General features: G+C 40.2%; 2 protein-coding genes and 1 pseudogene across 2 annotated transcripts; all 3 read left to right on the top strand.

The window, feature by feature from the left end:
• Positions 1–398: 398 nt before the first annotated feature.
• Positions 399–2,879, top strand: LOC116140814 (pentatricopeptide repeat-containing protein At4g02750-like). The gene is made up of 2 exons (XM_031426391.1): positions 399–1,179; positions 1,331–2,879. The coding sequence occupies exons 1-2, from the start codon at positions 471–473 to the stop codon at positions 2,290–2,292; spliced, it is 1,671 nt and encodes a 556-aa protein (XP_031282251.1). The 5' UTR covers positions 399–470; the 3' UTR covers positions 2,293–2,879.
• Positions 2,880–6,522: 3,643 nt separating this feature from the next.
• Positions 6,523–8,320, top strand: LOC116140812 (annotated as a pseudogene).
• A 2,566-nt stretch (positions 8,321–10,886) lies between these two features.
• Positions 10,887–12,764, top strand: LOC116140811 (WEB family protein At4g27595, chloroplastic). The gene has a single exon (XM_031426390.1). The coding sequence runs from the start codon at positions 10,887–10,889 to the stop codon at positions 12,738–12,740; it is 1,854 nt and encodes a 617-aa protein (XP_031282250.1). The 3' UTR covers positions 12,741–12,764.
• Positions 12,765–22,209: the final 9,445 nt, after the last annotated feature.

Genomic DNA, 22,209 nt, shown 5'->3' with positions numbered 1-22,209 from the left:
TCGGCAGGTGACCCGTCCTTTCTCCCCCTTTCGTCATAAGGCGTGGCCTGACTCTGAGAAAAACAATTCCTGTGTTTAGGTCCCTACTAAGCAGAATTCGTAAACTATGCAAAGGCTATTTGAATACTTTTTTATTTAACAAAAAAAGCAAAAAAACAATTCTCAACGCCCTTACGAGGTAGTGATAAGTTAAACTACTCGTGTTGGCATGAAAGTAAGCCCGGTAAACGGATTCCATTCTGCTACTAGGGTTCCAAACCTTTCCCTTAGCTCTAGAAAGACGTTTCCTTATCAAGAGATGCTAAAGCTATTTATAGTTGGTATTTCTAAGTCGGAAGGAGGGCTTTAGGCAAAGAGCAAAAAAAAAANAGTTCCATTCTATGCGTTGTTTCCTCCAAACATGTATCAAACGCATTTTATTACCATCTACACTTCAAATCGGCTCCACCCATCACTTCCCCACCATATTTATGAAGCCTTTTTCATCCCAAGAGTTATATGCAAGCAATGTCAAAATCGGCGAGCTTGCACGTGCTGGTAATATACAAGCCGCCCGCCAACTGTTCGATAAAATGACAACAAAAGATGTTGTCACATGGAATGCTATTATCACTGGTCACTGGCAAAATGGATTTCTGGAAGAATCAAAGATTTTGTTTCAAATAATGCCAGTGAAAAATATAGTCTCCTGGAATAGCATGATAGCTGGCTGCATTGAGAATGAGAAGATTGACCAGGCCCTTGACTACTTTCGAGCCACGCCCAAGAGAAATACCGCCTCATATAATGCAATGGTATCAGGTTTTGTAAAATATGGTCGCATAGAGGAAGCTAGCCGGCTCTTTGAAGAAATACCACGGAAGAATGTTATTTCTTACACTGCAATTATTGATGGGTATATGAAGATAGGGGAGGTTGACAAGGCAAGGGCATTGTTTGATTACATGCGATGTAAAAATGTTGTTTCTTGGACGGTGATGATTAGTGGATATGTGGAGAATGGCAGGTTTGACGAAGCGAGAGTATTGTTTGGGGAGATGCCAGAGAGCAGTAAAAATGTTGTAGCGTTCACGGCTATGATCATGGGGTACTGTAAGGAGGGGATGGTGGAAAATGCCAGATATTTGTTTGAACGAATTCAGAAAAAAGACCTTGTGTCTTATAATGCAATGATCAGCGGTATGCTAAGTTATACTCATGCATGGTTAACACCTTTTGTTCACGTAACTGCAAAGCTCTTGAAACTGAGTTTATGTTTTGTGATCTTCAATATTTCTCTGGGGTATTGATATTTGATACTCGTAGCTGTTGTTGCCTTTCACATATGCAGGTTATGCACAAAATGGTGCTGGTGAGAAAGCATTGAGTTTGTATTCAAAGATGCTTGGGATGGGCATGCAACCAGATCAGGCAACCCTTGTTTCAGTTTTCACTGCCTGTTCTGCTCTTGCATCTCTTACAGCAGGGAGACAAACTCATGCATTTGTTATAAGAAATGGGTTTGGTACAAATGTGTCTGTATGTAATGCTTTGATTACGATGTACAGCAAATGTGGTAGCATTCTTGAGTCTGAGTTAGCTTTTAGAGATATACACACTCCAGATACTGTTTCGTGGAATACAATTATTGCAGCATTTGCTCAGCATGGACTCTATGAGAAAGCTCTTAAATTTTTCAGCCAGATGACTTTGAATGGCTTTGAACCAGATTGGATTACTTTTCTTAGTTTGTTGTCTGCTTGCGGACATGCAGGGAAGGTAAAAGAGAGCACATATTTGTTTGACTTGATGGTAAAAGATTATGGAATTGTCCCTAGGTCTGAACACTATGCTTGCTTGGTTGATATATTGAGTCGAGCTGGGGAGTTGGAGAAGGCCTGTCAAATTATTCAAGTTATGCCATTTGAAGCTGACACTGCGGTCTGGGGTGCTATTCTTGCTGCTTGTAATATATATCTGAATGTGGAATTAGCAGAATTAGCAGCCAAAAAAATTAGGGATTTGGATCCTCATAGCTCGGGGCCTTATGTTATGCTGTCCAACATATATGCCGCGTCTGGAATGTGGAGAGAAGTTACTAGAGTGAGGATTCTAATGAAAGAGCAACAAGTTAAGAAGCAACGAGCTTATAGCTGGATGGAAATCGATAATAAAATGCATTATTTCTTAGGAGGGGATATATCACATCTAGATACTGATGAGATTTATTTGGAACTTAAGAGGGTCAGTCTACATATGAAGTGTATGGATGATATTGCAGAAATTGTTTCATCATGGAGAATTTTTGATTGACATACGAACTGTTTGATGTGAGTTGTGGTATGCTGATGGAATAACATCTTTGGTAGAAAAGCCTAGAATCAATTCAGTGAATTCCAAAGTGAATGCATATAGTGAAAGGAAACCTGTGTAGCAATTGGTAAGAGGAACGGAGAGGGTGATTGGTTTTATGACTAGATAGATGGATGCTTTCTAGCTAGTGAGAGGACGAGGTATCACCCATTTATGAAGGTGTATCTTTGCCTTAGGTTCTATTGGTTGTGCAATGCTTTAAGTAGACAGATTATTGAAATACAGAGCCAGCAATAACGTACAGGATTGAATACTTCTGGAGCTGGATAGTTCAACACTGGAACATGGGATTTCAGAGTTTGAGTGTTTTTTAAGGTTATACAGAAGCATAACAGAGATTTGACAGACTGCATGTCAATTCATGTGAACGAAAATGGAGATGGAAGATGAAAAAATGATTAATTTTATTTTGATAATCATAGCTAGTTAATGATAGTCTAATTTGTGAACCATATCCTTATGGCACGTTACGTTTTGTGGCTTCTTCTTGTACTCAGGTTATCTTTTAAGGCCTTTAGGATCCAATATCAGGTGTTTAAATATACTTATATTTCAATATTACTGATACTTGTACACTTTTATGTAATTTTTTGTATTACTCTAGAACTCGGCTAGTAATACAACTTAGTTCTCATTTAATTTGTTGTGTTATGATAAAGAAGGATTTTCTTAATGTCTCTATACATATTAAGAATGTTAATAATGATAAGACATAAATGTTATATCCTTATTTGAAGAAATACGTTAATTTAAAAAACTATTTAAACAAATATTATTTGTTTAGGAATGAGAGTTTTTGTATAGGTAGCAATCTTTTAAAACCCGGTCCGGCTTGGCCGGTTGAATGAATTCAATCGAGATCGGGGGCCTTCACCATGTCGGGTTAACAATTTTTCTATTCACCAAAAATCCTAGAAATTAGGACAGTGATCGGAAAACAGTTGAAGGTCGGGATGTTGGAGCTTTTGAAGAGGAAGGGCCAGTGAGTGCAATTGTGGCAATGGAGGTGATTTCCGATGAGTGAGTCGATCGGAAATTGCAAAACTAAATTGGGTTGTTGCTGTCGATTGGCGAGACAATCGGGGGAGGGGTGATATGAGTTTTGGTTAGGAGTTTGAGGGAGTGTTTTCGTGGTGATGAGGAGTGTTTTTGTCGTCGAAAATGAACCCTATTTGCCCTGGTTTGTCAACATTGGCGATGGTGTTTGGGGTGTTTTTGTAAGATTTTAAACTTATAGGGACTTATTTAATTTTTAGAGGGGTTTTTGTTATATTTCAAACTTTGAGACACGGGTCAATCTAGGACGCAACCACTTTGCTCGGTTACCTCGAGTTGGTTATTAAAACAAGAATAGGTTGTTGATGTTGTCACATTAGGCAACATCGGATATCAAAAAATTTCTTGTCAAAAGAAATTTCAACTGCTTAAAATTTTTGACCTTGGAAATTTCTTCCCATGACAATCCCAGCACACCATGGTCAAAAGAAAGAAAAAACACAAAGTTTCTAAATTCTATATGAACTGAAATCGGAAGAAAAATAAAAACCTAAGATGGCAATCTTTTGGTAGTTAAAACAGTCACCAAAGATGACCATGCCAGCCGTCTACAAGTTGCCACTATTGCAAACAAACATTTCAAGTTTTGATATTGTTTCCATTCCATCACCCGCCAACCGAAAGTACTAGAATCCAAATAAACATTACCACCTGCTCTGTTATAACATTCTTGAATTTGCTGTTTGAGAAAATATTTAATATTTAAACCGTTGATATCAAAGGTTGTCATTTTTGTTTCTATTTTTAGATTTAAAACCGCGAACCTCGGATTTTCCATCAAAATTAATCCCTCTCTATTATTGTTCTCTTATATTTTCTATCAACAAATTGCTCCGACGTTTTTGCTAAATCGTTGACTGTTTTCCCAAATATAGAAGCAATGGAAACAGAAGCTTTATTATTAACAAAAATGAAAAAAACAATTACTTTAACCTTAAAACCCAAGTACTGTGTTGAAGCTATTTCAATATAAAAGTAGTACTTGGGTTGACTAGCATGATAGCTGGCTGCATTGAGAATGAGAAGATTGACCAGGCCCTTGACTACTTTCGGCCAGCCAAGAGAAATACGCCTCATATAATGCAATGTATCAGGTTTTGTAAAATATGGTCGCTAGAGGAAGCTAGGGCTCTTTGAAGAAATACCACGGAAGAATGTTATTTTTACACTGCATGATTGATGGGTATATGAGATAGGGAGGTTGACAAGGCAAGGGCATTGTTTGATTACATGCGATGTAAAAATGTTGTTCTTGGACGGTGATGATTAGTGGATATGTGGAGAATGGCAGGTTTGACGAAGCGAGAGTATTGTTTGGGAGATGCCAGAGAGCGTAAAAATGTTGTAGCGTCACGGCTATGATCATGGGGTACTGTAAGGAGGGGATGGTGGAAAATGCCAGATATTTGTTGAACGAATCAGACAAAAGACTTGTGTCTTATAATGCAATGATCGCGGTATGCTAAGTTTACTCATGCATGGTTAACACCTTTTGTTTACGTAACGCAAAGCTCTTGAAACTAGGTTTATGTTTTGTGATCTGATCTCAATATTTCTCTGGGGTATTGATATTTGATACTCGTAGCTGTTGTTGCCTTTCACATATGCAGGTTATGACACAAATGGTGCTGGTGAGAAAGCATTGGTTTGTATTCAAAGATGCTTGGGATGGGCATGCAACCAGATCAGGCAACCCTTGTTTCAGTTTTCACTGCCTGTTCTGCTCTTGCATCTTACGAGGGAGACAAACTCATGCATTTGTATAAGAAATGGGTTTGGTACAAATGTGTCTGTATGTAATGCTTTGATTACGGTACAGCAAATGTGGTAGCATTCTTGAGTCTGAGTTAGCTTTTAGAGAATACACACTCCAGATACTGTTTCGTGGAATACAATTATTGCAGATTTTGCTCAGCCGGACTCTATGAGAAAGCTCTTAAATTTTCAGCCAGATGACTTTGAATGGCTTGAACCAGATTGGATTATTTCTGTTTGTTGTCTGCTTGCGGACATGCAGGGAAGTAAAAGAGAGCCATATTTGTTTGACTTGATGGTAAAAGATTATGGAATTGTCCCTAGGTCTGACACTAGCTTGCTTGGTTGATATATTGAGTCGAGCTGGGAGTTGGAGAAGGCCTGTCAATTATTCAAGTACCATCCATTATTAAATCTTTGTAAATCTAAATATAAAATGTAAAAAGGAGATACACATACTTAGACGAAATGTCAGGAGGAGGAGGAGGAGGATCTTTGCCGAAGAAGATGTTAATGGTGGAGGAAGAAGAAAGTGTTAATGGCGGAGGAAGAAGAAGATGTACAAGAAGGAGGAAGAAGAAGATGTAGACGAAGAAGAAGATGTAGACGAAGCGAAGAAGATGTAGACGAAGCTAAGAAGAAACAGCAACCAAGGTGGAGATGCGTTAATGGCAGGAGGAAGAAGAAGGTGTTTGGGTTTGTTTACAAGAATTTCAGGTTTTTTGGGAATATAGTATAATTTTTAAAAGATTATATAATACTTCTTTAATCATAATTAAGTACTAATCAAGTTTAAATACCCTTAATCAATAATATGACTATTTAGTTAAAACTTTAAAACTTGATAGCTTTTTAATTAAATTCAAACTTAGAGAGGTTGTTTTAATAAACTGCAACCTTATTGATTGTAATTTTGCCCACGATTACTTGCCTCGGGGGTTTTGATATTGATTCTCATTTAGCCCAATTCACTATTTGCTTGGGATTTCTGTTCGATAGTCTAGCGCGGCTGTCTTTGGTTTTTCACAATCTGGAACCGTAGACTATAGATGGTTGAGCAGTAATAGACAAATCTTATTTTCTGAGATGAATTTGTATAAAGACTTTTTAAAGTGAGAGGGCAGGTCTATGATCAAGTATTATGTTCTTTCATGACATTTAAGTAACAGGGCCGGTACATTATCCAGCAAGCAAATGTTGCTGGAAAAATATTAGGTGTATTCGAACTGTCAAGTGCATGTCTCTTGTTATAAAGTTGAGTTCCATTCTATGCGTTGTTTCCTCCAAACATGTATCAAACGCATTTTATTACCATCTACACTTCAAATCGGCTCCACCCATCACTTCCCCACCATATTTATGAAGCCTTTTTCATCCCAAGAGTTATATGCAAGCAATGTCAAAATCGGCGAGCTTTCACGTGCTGGTAATGTACAAGCCGCCCGCCAGCTGTTCGATAAAATGACAACAAAAGATGTTGTCACATGGAATGCTATTGTCACTGGTCACTGGCAAAATGGATTTCTGGAAGAATCAAAGATTTTGTTTCAAATAATGCCAGTGAAAAATATAGTCTCCTGGACTAGCATGATAGCTGGCTGCATTGAGAATGAGAAGATTGACCAGGCCCTTGACTACTTTCGAGCCAGCCAAGAGAAATACGCCTCATATAATGCAATGATATCAGGTTTTGTAAAATATGGTCGCTAGAGGAAGCTAGGGCTCTTTGAAGAAATACCACGGAAGAATGTTATTTTTACACTGCAATGATTGATGGGTATATGAGATAGGGGAGGTTGACAAGGCAAGGGCATTGTTTGATTACATGCGATGTAAAAATGTTTTCTTGGACGGTGATGATTAGTGGATATGTGGAGAATGGCAGGTTTGACGAAGCGAGAGTATTGTTTGGGGAGATGCCAGAGAGCGTAAAAATGTTGTAGCGTTCACGGCTATGATCATGGGGTACTGTAAGGAGGGGATGGTGGAAAATGCCAGATTTTTTGAACGAATCAGACAAAAGACTTGTGTCTTATAATGCAATGATCGCGGTATGCTAAGTTTACTCATGCATGGTTAACACCTTTTGTTTACGTAACGCAAAGCTCTTGAAACTAAGTTATGTTTTGTGATCTGATTCAATATTTCTCTGGGGTATTGATATTGATACTCGTAGCTGTTGTTGCCTTTCACATATGCAGGTTATGCACACAAATGGTGCTGGTGAGAAAGCATTGGTTTGTATTCAAAGATGCTTGGGATGGGCATGCAACCAGATCAGGCAACCCTTGTTTCAGTTTTCACTGCCTGTTCTGCTCTTGCATCTTACGAGGGAGACAAACTCATGCATTTGTATAAGAAATGGGTTTGGTACAAATGTGTCTGTATGTAATGCTTTGATTACGTGTACAGCAAATGTGGTAGCATTCTTGAGTCTGAGTTAGCTTTTAGAGAATACACACTCCAGATACTGTTTGTGGAATACAATTATTGCAGGATTTTCTCAGCTGGACTCTATGAGAAAGCTCTTAAATTTTCAGCCAGATGACTTTGAATGGCTTGAACCAGATTGGATTACTTTCTGTTTGTTGCTGCTTGCGGACATGCAGGGAAGGTAAAAGAGAGCACCATATTTGTTTGACTTGATGGTAAAAGATTATGGAATTGTCCCTAGGTCTGACACTAGCTTGCTTGGTTGATATATTGAGTCGAGCTGGGGAGTTGGAGAAGGCTGTCCAATTATTCAAGTTATGCCATTTGAAGCGACACTGCGGTCTGGGGTGCTATTCTTGCTGCTTGTAATTATATCTGAATGTGGAATTAGCAGAATTAGCAGCCAAAAAATTAGGGATTTGGATCTCATAGCTCTGGGCCTTATGTTATGCTGCAACATATATGCCGCGTCTGGAATGTGGAGAGAAGTTACTAGAGTGAGGATTCTAATGAAAGAGCAACAAGTTAAGAAGCAACGAGCTTAAGCTGGATGGAAATCGATTATAAAATGCATTATTTCTTAGGAGGGGATATATCCATCTAGATACTGATGAGATTTATTTGGAACTTAAGAGGGTCAGTCTACATATGAAGTGTATGGATGATATTGCAGAAATTGTTTCATCATGGAGAATTTTTGATTGACATACGAACTGTTTGATGTGAGTTGTGGTTGCTGATGGAATAACATCTTTGGTAGAAAAGCCTAGAATCAATTCAGTGAATTCCAAAGTGAATGCATATGTGAAAGGAAACTGGTAGCAATTGGTTAGAGGAAACGAGAGGGTGATTGGTTTTATGACTAGATAGATGGTGCTTTCTAGCTAGTGGAGAGGACGAGGTATCACCCATTATGAAGGTGTATCTTTGCTTAGGTTCTATTGGTTGTGCAATGCTTTAAGTAGACAGATTATTGAAATACAGAGCCAGCAATAACGTACAGGATTGAATACTTCTGGAGCTGGATAGTACAACACTGGAACATGGGATTTCAGAGTTTGAGTGGTTTTTAAGGTTATACAGAAGCATAACAGAGATTTGACAGACTGCATGTCAATTCATGTGAACGAAAATGGAGATGGAAGATGAAAAATTGATTAATTTTTTTGATAATCATAGCTAGTTAATGATAGTCTAATGTGAACCCTAGCCTATGGCACGTTACGTTTTGTGGCTTCTTCTTGTACTCAGGTTATCTTTTAAGGCCTTTAGGATCCAATATCAGGTGTTTAAATATACTTATATTTCAATATTTCTGATACTTGTATAGTTTTATGTAATTTTTTGTATTACTCTAGAACTCGGCTAGTAATACAACTTAGTTCTCATTTAATTTGTTGTGTTATGATAAAGAAGGATTTTCTTAATGTCTCTATACATATTAAGAATGTTAATAATGATAAGACATAAATGTTATATCCTTATTTGAAGAAATACGTTAATTTAAAAAACTATTTAAACAAATATTATTTGTTTAGGAATGAGAGTTTTTGTATAGGTAGCAATCTTTTAAAACCCGGTCCGGCTTGGCCGGTTGAATGAATTCAATCGAGATCGGGGGCCTTCACCATGTCGGGTTAACAATTTTTCTATTCACCAAAAATCCTAGAAATTAGGACAGTGATCGGAAAACAGTTGAAGGTCGGGATGTTGGAGCTTTTGAAGAGGAAGGGCCAGTGAGTGCAATTGTGGCAATGGAGGTGATTTCCGATGAGTGAGTCGATCGGAAATTGCAAAACTAAATTGGGTTGTTGCTGTCGATTGGCGAGACAATCGGGGGAGGGGTGATATGAGTTTTGGTTAGGAGTTTGAGGGAGTGTTTTCGTGGTGATGAGGAGTGTTTTTGTCGTCGAAAATGAACCCTATTTGCCCTGGTTTGTCAACATTGGCGATGGTGTTTGGGGTGTTTTTGTAAGATTTTAAACTTATAGGGACTTATTTAATTTTTAGAGGGGTTTTTGTTATATTTCAAACTTTGAGACACGGGTCAATCTAGGACGCAACCACTTTGCTCGGTTACCTCGAGTTGGTTATTAAAACAAGAATAGGTTGTTGATGTTGTCACATTAGGCAACATCGGATATCAAAAAATTTCTTGTCAAAAGAAATTTCAACTGCTTAAAATTTTTGACCTTGGAAATTTCTTCCCATGACAATCCCAGCACACCATGGTCAAAAGAAAGAAAAAACACAAAGTTTCTAAATTCTATATGAACTGAAATCGGAAGAAAAATAAAAACCTAAGATGGCAATCTTTTGGTAGTTAAAACAGTCACCAAAGATGACCATGCCAGCCGTCTACAAGTTGCCACTATTGCAAACAAACATTTCAAGTTTTGATATTGTTTCCATTCCATCACCCGCCAACCGAAAGTACTAGAATCCAAATAAACATTACCACCTGCTCTGTTATAACATTCTTGAATTTGCTGTTTGAGAAAATATTTAATATTTAAACCGTTGATATCAAAGGTTGTCATTTTTGTTTCTATTTTTAGATTTAAAACCGCGAACCTCGGATTTTCCATCAAAATTAATCCCTCTCTATTATTGTTCTCTTATATTTTCTATCAACAAATTGCTCCGACGTTTTTGCTAAATTGTTGACTGTTTTCCCAAATATAGAAGCAATGGAAACAGAAGCTTTATTATTAACAAAAATGAAAAAAACAATTACTTTAACCTTAAAACCCAAGTACTGTGTTGAAGCTATTTCAATATAAAAGTAGTACTTGGGTTAGTATCTCAACATTCATACTTCAGTTTTTTTTTTTTTTTAATAAGATCTTGCTCTTGAAGAGCTCTCTTTGTATATCCATTTGTTGTTTGAAGCATTTGGAGCTTGAATTTGTCAAATATTTCTGAGTTTTTATTATAACCAATTCTTTGTTGGAGTTGTTGATATCTAAGACTAAAGATTCCACCATCTCTACATCAAAATATATCAAAGAGAGTTCTTCATTACAATTTAAGCTAATACACAATCATATACCTATCTCCATTAAAGCCATTGTGAAGATCAAGAATTTTCCTGAGGTGATATTTTCTTTTATTTGCTTTGATACAACATACATGATGTTGCCATGATTGAATCTTGAGTTGCTAAACATATTTTTAATGATCTTTTTTTATTGCGAAGCGGATTCTTTTTTTTTTTTTTTGGGTGTTATGATGATGATTTTTGTAATGTTGGTGTTGTGGTTGAACTAGATTGTGTTGGAGTTTCAGAGATGCAGCAAGAAATGAGGCCTGTTGAGGAGCTGCTGACGGAGACGAAGGAGCGATTGGATGCGACAGAAGAAGAACGAGATCGAGTTGTTGATGAGCTTCTGGAGATGAAAAGGTTGGCTCAAGATGCCAATATGATGCTTAGTGAAAAACAACTGTCTTCTAGGAAGGTTGCAGATTTATATACAGAGATCAATTTGTTAAATGAATCATTGAGTGAAGAATTGACAATCAAAGACAAGCATATTGAGTCATTAAAAGTTGAACTTGGAAAGGAAAAGAGAGAATTGGAGGCAAAATTGGTTCAGAAAGATGCCTCACTGGTTGAATTAAGATCATCATTGAGTACTTTGAAATCGTCTGAGGCTCATGCTATGACTTTGTTGTCTGAAAGCAAGAAAAGGTTTCAGGAATTGCAGGCGGAGATCGAAAAAGGGAAGGAATCAGAAAAAAAGATGCTTGATTCCTTTGTTGCACAAACCAAACAGCTTGAGCAAACAAAGATTGCGCTTGAAGAATCAAAGCTTCAAATGGACTCTCTTCACAAGACGGTCAAGGAACCAGAAGTTTCATCTAGGAAAGGAGGTCTTAATGCATCTAAAGATTGCCTTGAGGATTCAAAAGGAACATTAGATATTCTCAAGTCTGAACTTCAATCAGCAAAAGAGAATGAAAGGGTTTCTTCGTTGAAGGTCAATAGTCTTCTTGAGGACCTGAGGATGGTGAAGACTGAACTGAAGTTGGCTACTGAGGCAGAAGAGACCAACAAGAAGGCTATGGATGGTTTAGCATTAGCCCTGAAAGAAGTCACCTCAGAGTCCATTCAGGTGAAAGAGACGCTCGCCTCAACCCAAGCAGAGCTTGAAGACACAAAAGCGGAGGCAGAACAATTGAAGTTGAAGCTGAAAAGCATCGAGGACGAGTACAAAGTTCAATTCGATGGGCTGAAGAAAGTAGCTGAGCTTTACAAAAACACAGTAGATAGATTGAGATCAGAAGCTGAAGAGTCCCTTTTGGCATGGAGTGGGAAAGAAACTTGCTTTGTGGGTGTTATCAGGAGAGCAGAAGATGAAAGGGATCTTGCACAACAAGAGAATCTTAAGCTGCTTGAGTCCCTTAGAATATCCGAGAACATGACCAAGACAGCAAAGCAAGAGAATGCCCGGTTGCGCGATGTACTTAAACAGGCCTTGAATGAAGCTAATGTTGCAAAAGAAGCAGCTGGGATTGCAAGAGCAGAAAACTCTCAGCTTCAGGATGCCTTGCAAGAGAAGGAAGAAGCATTAGATTTTATAAACAGAGAGAATGAGAACCTGAAAATGAATGAAGCTGCAGCTCTTGAAAGCATCAAGGAGTTGAAGCGGTTGCTCTATGAAGCATCAGCAAAAGATGATAAAGAACAAGGAAACAAATTAAAGATGCAAAATTCAATGGATAAGGAGTACCATAGCAAAAAACTGCTAGATGCTTTTGGTTTCAATCTCAAGGAGCTGAAAATCGCGAATAAACATGAGGGAGAAGAGAAGGATGAAGATGAAGATGAAGATGAAGATGAAAAAACTCTAAATAAAAACAGTGATGATAATGACTCTGCTAACGTTGACGACCATCTTTCAGGATCAATATTTGACATATATACACCAGGATCAGCTACGCATCACCGCAAAAATTCTTCAGCTTTTACGGATGAAGGAAGTGGTACATTTTCAGATACTCAACTTGAGCATATAGATGGGACACGTGGTGATGATTTAGAGGTCGAGGTCGATAAAAGCACAAGAAAAAAGAAAGCTTTGATTCGGAAATTTGGGGACTTGTTAATGAGACGAAGTTATCACAAAAAAGAACCATCATAATCAGAAATAAAAAAAGAACCCCAACCCCAGTAAATTTGTTTGGTATGTGTAGTTTTGAATTAATTTTAATTTAGATTTTATTGTTTATGTGGAATGAAACTTGCAGCTGGAATTGCAATGTGAGCTTGCTTCCCTCCACTTAAGTTATGAACAGATACTTGATATGAATATTGAAAGTCATATACTTTTATGAATTAGTAGCAATCAATTTAACTTGAGAGAATTTGGCATTTGACCCCTAAATTTAAGTAATTATTTAATGTTTGTTCATAATTGTTGATGCTTGGTTTTGACACCAACTATTCGCATGTGAGAAATGCTGAGCGGGCTCAGAAGTCACACGTGATTATGGAAGTGTTTTATTGAATAAAAAGAGAAGAACAACGTTTAAAGTGGTTCGGATGCTCACAAGGCGAATCCTATGTCCACTGATATTGTATTAATGAGTGAAGTCAGGTCGCGTTTAATGAGTTGAGTTACAATTTGGAGAATACAAAGAGAGAGAGAGAGAGAGAGAGAGAGAGAGAGAGAGAGAGAGCTTTTCAGAGTGAAATTCGCCAATCCCATAAATGGGAGAGAAGTCCCCTATTTATAGTGGGATGAACCAAGGTAATGATCACTAAATATGCGAGTGAGGTAGATGTCATGCAAATCCATCTCTACGTCCCATTGCTCACATGCCCGCGTGATTTCCTCGACTTGCGCAAGGATTGGACATGTGGATCGCTTCCAACCATTCACCAACCTGGCATACACCTACTACACTGGCAGGAGCATGCCACTCACATCATCATGTGATGTGGCTGCATCTGAGCAGTTGTAGAACTTCCTTAAGCTCTGACCACCCATGCTGACAAGGCTTCCGCGTCAGCCCTGCTTCCAAGCATAATAAAAGTCCCCTAGTTTTTAAGGTTTGAGAATCGAACCTTGAGAACTACACAACTATGCTTTGATCTGATATGTGTCGAATGATGCCCGATCGATCCAACCTGGCTACAAGGAGGTCGCAAAACATTCCTATATTTGCGACTTGAAATGGTCTTCTTCCGCAAGGCCTACGACCTAGACCAGGCCTTATTCAGTGCCATACTGATGGAGCTTTTCTCTTGGCCGAGGCTCGCGACCTGATTATACTTACATCGCTTTGTAGCAGACATGCGACGAAGAGTGTTTTATATAATGACCTTTTCAGATGTTATCCGTTGCGCTTGGCAGCTAATACATTAATGAAATGCCTTTTGCTCTAACAGAGGTGTCCTATGCGCAATAAGTACCAGCCATGTGCATTAAATGTAAGCCATGCTAAAACGACATTCCTTTTTAGAACATTATATGCGGATGAGAGCGTGATAGAGTGGAATTTATATATTTCTTATTCCTTCCATATTATGTTTTTTTGTTATGTTTTATGCCTAGTTGAGTTGATTAGAGTTTATTTTATAAGTTTGGCATATTTGGATAGACTTTAGGAAATAATTGAGAAAAGATTAGGAAATTCCAGATTTTTGTTATTCTGACCAGTGCTGCGTTTTTCAGGTTTTTCATGGAGTCGGATTTCTTGATTGCAAAAGTGTTCTTCATAAAAAGTAAAGTTGATGAATCAAGCTTTCCAGGAAGGTATTATGGGCGAGAATCTGAGTTTGTTTGGGTCTTCATTAGTTGTTGCAAAACCGGACCTGGAATCCTAGTCGCGGAGGATTTCCTGGCTGAGTATTGAATCTTTGAACGGGCCTAACTGGAGCGTCAGATATCAAAAGCGGGTGATTCAAAAGCCCAGATTAATTCACACATCTGGGACTACAATTTTAATGAAGTAACCAAGCCTAGAAAAGATCTTTTACATTGCAAGAATCCTGGTGCAAGCTGGAGACGAATTCTGTTTTCCATATCTGATAAGATTTTGACAAATCTAGAAGTCTATCTTTTAGGAAACGTCTAGGAAAGATTTTCCGTGATTCCTGGGGTCTAATTAAGAAAAAAAAATGTTATTATTGAGGAGTGTTAGGTTAACCAAGGGGGAGACGGCAGTGGAGTTTTGGTTTTTCAGTTTTTTTACTTTCTAGGTCAAGATGTGCGGCTGATCTTTCTTCGTCAGTTCAAGGGGATTTTGAAGCCTAAATTATGTCATTGGTGTAACTTAACTTCAGTAACATTGTTCTTAATCTCATTTTTATTGGAATTGTTTATGTTATTCTGTTTTAATTGTTTATGATTCTTGTTTGATTGATTTAGTTTTGGCCTGCTAAATTGTTTAATTGGAATTTTACATGTTAGAATTAGGAATTGTGATACGTAATTGTCATTTTTCTATTCAATGAGTAACATATGATGATAGATGATTATAGACAAGTTTTCAATCTGTCATCTTGAATAACATAACCTAAGTTAAATAATCCAAACTTGCGTGATTGTTGCTTAGATTGATCTATTTTCCTAATTCTTAAGGCTGCCATTGAATTAAACTTAGAGAGCTTATTCTAGGTTGTTCAAGGGTTGGGATCTACTTGGAGAGCTTATTTCAGTAGTGACAATTAAGGGAAAATTCGGGTAACAAAGCTTGTTGTTTCCTAGGGTCAGTAGTTCCATAATAACGAGATAGAACAGTGTTACGGTTAGTTCATGTCCAATACATGTTTAGGTGGATCTTGAACCAAGAATTGGTTGTTTTTAACCTGATATTTTCTACCATTAGAGATTTCTTTGTTTTACTTTAGTTTGCCTTGACTACAACCCCCTTTCATCACTGTTGTCATGTTTACTGTTTAGGGTTTTATTTTATTTTTCTTTTGTTTTCATTATTTTAGAATATAGAAATTAATCGAATCATTCCCTGTGGGATCGACCCTTGCTTACCCTATATACAATTTAGTAGTTAGGTTAGGAAGGTTATTAATTTGGAGCATTCGGCAAGCTACCATAGCGCATTTAATGTGGAGGAAGGAAACGAGCCATCGCTCGATTTTTTCAATGGAGAGAAACGACGATTTGATTTCCTGAAGTGTGGCGATTACTCTTCCCCGTTGATTGATGACACGTGGTCGTGATCAACGACGAGAGATGATTTCCGTTCAAACGTCGCTTGGCTTCGGGAAAACTAAGCACCACTTCCTTTACTATAAAATCTCAGGCTCACCTCAAGCAATGTCACAATGCTCACTTGTTCAGGAAGAGCAAGAAGCTTTCATGAGACCAGATTCTCTGCCTCCCAGATTGGTGTGCACTTGACGTTCACAGCGGGAAGTTCATCTTCATACTCAAGAGGTAAAGATGATTCTTCCATTACTTTCCCTTTTCTTTTTGGTTTTCATAATAACCATGTGATAATGGTGGGTGTTTGCTGATGGTTAATCGGAGAAAAGGCTTTCCTCTAGGGTTTGAGTCTTTGGGGGTGGTCCCCAAGGATTCTTAGGGTTTAAGGAAGATAGTGTGTACCTTTTCTTCCACGTCATCGTACGAAATTTTGTACGACGACTAAGTAATTCCTACATGTCGCTCTTTTTCAGATAATAGAAGAAATGGACTCTTCAGCGGCCAGGACAAATGAGGGAACGAACTTGCCGGTGCAGGACGCCCCAGTGGGTCCCTCACAGGAAATCCTGTCAATAGCCACAGTAGAGGAGATTCAAAAGGTGGTAGACCAATACGCACTTAGCGTAGATGTCTATTAGCATAGGACATATACAGCTCGGAATTTGCCAGAAGAAATGGTTGCGATCTTCGAGAACATTTTTAAGTGCGGAGCGTTGATTTCCTTCCACCCTTTCATAAGGTCGGTCCTCGATCACTTCGGGGTCGTATCGTTACAGCTGACGCCAAATGCGTATATGATAGCAGTGGCTATGTATATCGCATGTGGCGAGAACGGTCTAGGCGAGCTAACCGCGCTAGAGCTCGGATGCTCGTACTATCTGAAGAAGAGTAAAGACAATGACTCTTTTTACCTCTCAAAGCGATCTACAATCGAGGGAGGAATACATAGTTACCCCAGCAATGTCGAGGCATATGATACAAAGTTTTTCTTTTTTCACTATGATGGCATTTGCCAATTTAGGTAGTCGAGCAGGTCTTCTTTTCTTTTTCTTGGCAAATTTTCCTTCTTTTAATTCTTTGCTAACGAGCTTTCTTTGTTTCTTCGCAGTAAACAAAACGACTAGGTTGGCGGCTCTCGTCGATTTCAATAGAATAACCGCCTTCGATTTTTTGTCCAAACAAAGTCGTGACACGAGGCTGCTCGTGACAACCGCGAACCTGCAGAAATACGGGTTTTTCAACCCTGAAGCGACCTTGGAAACCTTACCAAGTAAGTATCCGTGACTTTAGCCAACTTTGTTATTTGCATAGGGGAACTGTTTTGCTAACGATGTTCGCATGCAGCGGCTATGCCACCCAAGGTACCCAAGTCGTTGAGAGCGAGGGAGTTCACCTTCCCTCGGGTTAGTGCCACAAGACCAGCCAAGGCGGCCCCCAACGGTCCCCCCATTGTAGGAACGCCGGTGGTGGTGACGGTTCGACCAGCAGGTGCTCCCCAATCTGCAGCTGCTCGTCCCAAGTAGAAGACTATAGCCTAGAAGTCCAAAAAGAGGAAGCAGCTTCGGCTCGAGGAGTCAGAGTCAGAATCAGAGTTCGAGCCAGAGGGCTTGGGCATTCAGCCGAGGAGGTCGCAACCTTACCAATCCTTCAACTCGGTGGGGCCCCCTAAAGGTACGACCAACATCACCATTGCCCTTGAGGGTCCGCCAACGGGGTAAGGGGAGGTTACGAATCCCGAGAGGAGAGCGGACAAGGTGCCACTTAGCGCGGGAATGGGCACTCCAGTGCTGAACTCCATGGGGCAATTCCCTGGAGCATTTTGCAGCCGATGATGTTTACCCTGTTGGAGTGCCAGCTCGTAGAGGCATTCGAGCAGTTCGTGGCCTCTAACCTTGTGCACCTGATGACCATGGCTTTCCAACATCAAAGCCAAGTAAAGTAGTTTGTCCTTATCGAGGACTTTCTTACATTTCCTCACTTTTTAATGGCAAAGAATTTAACCCTTTGCTCTTTTTGCTTCGCAGTCCCTACTCGTCATGTACCTAGCCTAGCAAAAGCTCAGTTGGGAGCTGCTGAGGGGTTGGTCAAGTTGAGAGAAGAGAACGTGCGGCTTAAGCGGGACTTAAAAGCTGCACAAGCAGGGAAGAACCTATCCACCATTCAGACGAACCAATATTTGTCTGAGAGGAACGCTGCACTTTGCACGGTGGATTTCCAGAAGGCCGAGCTGGAGAAGAAAGGAGAGGAAGTTAAAGAGCTCCAAAGGACAGTGGCCAAACTCACCAAGGAGGCTGGCGAGAAAGAGCTGGAGCTACGAGCGAACTCTGAGCGGGCCTTGTGAGCAGAGCAAGACAGGGCGCAGTTGTGGGAAACCACCGAAAAGCAGAGGTGGGCACTTGAGGCTGAACTCCAATTCTCCCAGGGTCGTGTCACTTCGCTAACCAAAGAGATGAAGCGACAAGAGCTGGAGATTGAGAGGAAGGCTGCCGACTGGTCGATCTAGTCTATATATGCCTTTAGCTAAAGAATCCCAACATAGACTTCACTAACCTCCTGGACGACTACCAGAGGATCCTCGCTTCCATGGCATACGCTGATGACGAGGAGGAAGGTCAGGGGCCTGATCCGGAGGATGAGCATCCGGAGTACGTCCTGGAGGAACCAGCGGTTGACCAGGTGTTTGACGACCAACCTAGGGATACCGAGGGTGCACCTCGGGGGCCTGGGGATGAAGGCCAGTGATGGCTTCTGCTTTTTACTGTTGTCTTTATGCTCGCAAATATGTACTTATTTTTATTTTATAAATAAATAAAGAGATCGTTTCCTTATCTATTCGTGAGCACTTATAATTTTTCGTACCTCACAAATATTACACATGTGGACACAAGGTTGCTTTCTAACTATTTACAGTAGTATTTGTACAAATGATATTTATGCGAACAAAAGGGTACACATGTAGGAAATGATATTACAAAAGAGCTTATCTTATTTACAAGGTTTGAAAAAGTAAGTCTTTACAAGGAAATTAGGAAAATGAGTCCGGAATTACTGATAATAGGGTCGAAGATGTTCAGCGTTCCAAGCTTGCGGTACTTCGGAACTGTTCGGCCTTTTAAGGTGATAAGTCCCTGGTCTTATTACTTTAGCGATGCAGTATGGGTCTTCCTAATTCGGACCCAATACTCCTGCACTAGGTTCTCTTGTATCAAGAAGGACTTCTTTCAGAACAAGGTCGTCAACCTAGAAGTCTCTTCTTCTAACCTTAGAGTCGAAGAACCTTTTCCTGCACTGTTGGTAGGCTGATATCTTTAGTTGAGCCTTGCTGCGATATTCTTCAACTAAATCCAGACTTGCGCGCATAAACGCTTCATTGTCTATCTCATTGAATAGGTCTCTCCAAAGTGAACCAGTTCCTACCTCCATAGGGATCATCGCCTCGTAGCCATATGCTAGCGAGAGGGGTATTTCTGAAGTAGAGGTTCTTAGAGTTGTCCTGTGTGCCCATAGGACTTTAGGGAGGTCGTCGGCCTAATTACCCTTGGCAGTGCCAAGTTTGGCTTTCAAAGTATGCTTGATGGTCTTGTTGACAGCTTCAACCTAGCCATTTGCTTGCGGTCTTGCGACTGATGTGAATTTTTGGTGGATTCTCAGCTCATCGCAAAACTGCTTGAATTCCTTGTTATCGAACTGCTTCCCATTATCAGAGACGAGGGTATGAGGAATTCTATAGCGGCACACTATGCTTTTGAAGACAAAGTCCTTGGGCTTCTTGGTAGTGATCGCGGCCAAAGGTTCGACCTCAGCCCACTTGGTGAAGTAATCCACCGCGACCACTGCATACTTAACCCCTCCCCTACCAACTAGCATGGGTCCAATAAGATCGATTCCCCATATGGAGAATGGCCAGGGGCTGGTCATAGTTATCAGCTGGTGGGAAGGACTTCGCGATATGTTCACGAACCGTTGGCATTTGTCACACTTTTTCACAAAGTTGAAGGTATCCTCTTGGAGTAGGGGCTAGTAATACCCTTAACGAACAACTTTGTTGGCGAGAGATCACACGGCCATGTGATTACCACAGACCCTTTCATGTATTTCTCTCATGATATAGTCTGCTTCTTCATCGGTTACACATCAGAGGAGAGGGGCACTAAACCCTCGCTTGTACAATTGATCTCCTATAAGTGTGTAACAAGCAGCTCTAGTTCGTATGGTTCTTGCCTCGATCTTGTCATTGGGCAAAGTCCCATTTCGGAGATACTGAATGATTGGGGTCATCCAAGAAACTTACTCGGTCACATTCACGGCCTGTTCAGGTGAGCTGATACTAGGGCTTTCTATGAACTGAACAGGAATACTCTCTGGCGCATCTGAATCTAGCGACGAGGCTATCTTTGCCAAGGCATCCGCAACGAAGTTACTGTCCCTAGGGATCTACGTGATTGTGAAGTGCTTAAATGGTTCAAGTGCGGCCTTAGCTTTCTTCAGATAACTAATCATGTTTTCTTCCTTGGCCTGATGTTCTCCTAAAATTTGGTTAACAACCAGCATGGAGTCGTTGTGAATACTGATCGCGGTTGATCCCATTTCTCTTGCTAATCGCAGACTAGCGAGCAGAGCTTCATATTCAGCCTCGTTATTGGTCGCTTGGAATCCAAACCGAAGAATGCCATGAATGCGAGTCCTTTCGGGACTAAAGAGGAGAAGACCTACCCCATCCCTTTTCCTGTTCGAGGATCCATCGACATAGAGGCTCCAGGTCAACAGATTCTAAATGGTTTCCTGGATGACTTCGCCGACTTGTTGCTCAGATTCCTTAACCGGTTGATATGAGAATTCCGAGATGAAATCGGCAACAACCTACCCTTTGATGGTCGCTTTCGGTCTATACTGCAGATCAAACTGACTCAGTTCCATGGCCCACTTGAGCAACTTGCTCAAAACCTCTGGTTTCTGAAGAACTTGTTTGAGGTGATAGTTGGTCAACACATGGATTGTGTGGGCGTAGAAGTAAGGTAGAAACTTCTTGGAGGCGATCAGCAGGCATAGGCTAATCACTCCATTTCTGGATACCACATCTCGGCATCCAGTAGACGCCTGCTTGCGTAATATATTGGCCGTTAAACCCTGTCTTCCTCTCGAATTAGAGCTGCACTGACTGCATACTGAGAGACGGACAGATACAGAAGAATAATTTCTTGAGGGAGAGGCTTGGGCAGGAGAGTTGGCTTTCTGAGGTGCTCTTTAATACTCTGGAATGCATGTTTGCACTCGGGAGTCCATTTGAATTTCTTGTTGGCCTTGAGTATATTAAAGAACGGCAAACAGCGATCTGTTGCCTTTGATATGAAGTGATTGAGTGCCGCTATTTGCCGGTTAAGGCTCTGCACTTGCTTTCGGTTGGTCGGGCTTTTCATATCAAGGAGAACTTGGATTTTTTCGGGGTTGATCTCTATTCCCCTCTAGTTAACCATATACCCTAGGAATTTTCCTAAGGATACTCCGAACGAGCACTTGAGAGGATTGAGCTTCATTTTGTACTTCCAGAGTATACCGAACATCTCAGCGAGATGTGCTATGTGATCTGAAGCGACATGCGATTTAACCAGCATGTCATCAACATAGACTTCCATTGATTTTTTTATCTGCTCGGAAAACGTCCGGTTAACCAGTCTCTGGTAAGTTCCCTAGTGTTCTTTAGGCCGAAAGGCATAACCTTGTAGAAATACAGCCCCCGATTTGTGACAAAAGAAGTGTGCTCTTCGTCTGGTACATACATCAAAATCTGATTGTATCTTGAGTAGGCATCCATAAAACTCAACAGCTTGTGCCCGGAGGCGGCATCAATGAGCTGGTCGATTCTTGGCAAAGGAAAGCTGTCTTTCGGACAAGTTTTGTTGAGGTTGGTGAAGTCAACGCCGGTCTGCCATTTGCCGTTAGGCTTCTTTACCAAAACCGGGTTGGCAACCCAGCTTGGGTAGAGTGCTTTCTAGATGGATCTGTTCCAGAGGAGATTATCTACCTCAACTTTCAAGGTAACATATCGCTCTGGATCCATTGCTCTTCTCTTCTGGTCGACCGGCCTGACCTTACTATCGATATTCAGGGCATGGCAAATGATATTCGGGCTAATCCCGACCTTGTCGGCATGAGTCCATACGAACACGTCGACATTTTCCCTGAGGAAGCTGGTCAGGTCGCTGGCGAGCTAGGGGTTGAGATTACTTCCAATTCTTAACACTCTGCTTGGCTCGCTCTGATCGATTGACACTTCAGATAGGTTGTAACGCCCACATGGAGGTACGTAATTTAATTTATGTTCTTATGCCTTTAGTTGATTTTTGCTAAGGTTATTTTAAGAAAAATATGAAGAAAATGCCTTAAACTTGCATTAAGGGTAAATGGTCTTTTCACTCAAAATTAGTTGAAATTGTGGGGA

The sequence above is a fragment of the Pistacia vera genome, unplaced genomic scaffold (genome assembly GCF_008641045.1).
Source record: "Pistacia vera cultivar Batoury unplaced genomic scaffold, PisVer_v2 Contig380, whole genome shotgun sequence".
NCBI classification, from domain to species: Eukaryota; Viridiplantae; Streptophyta; class Magnoliopsida; order Sapindales; family Anacardiaceae; genus Pistacia; species Pistacia vera.
Note: the sequence above shows the minus strand (reverse complement) of the source record. Positions and strands in the feature narration are given on the sequence as shown.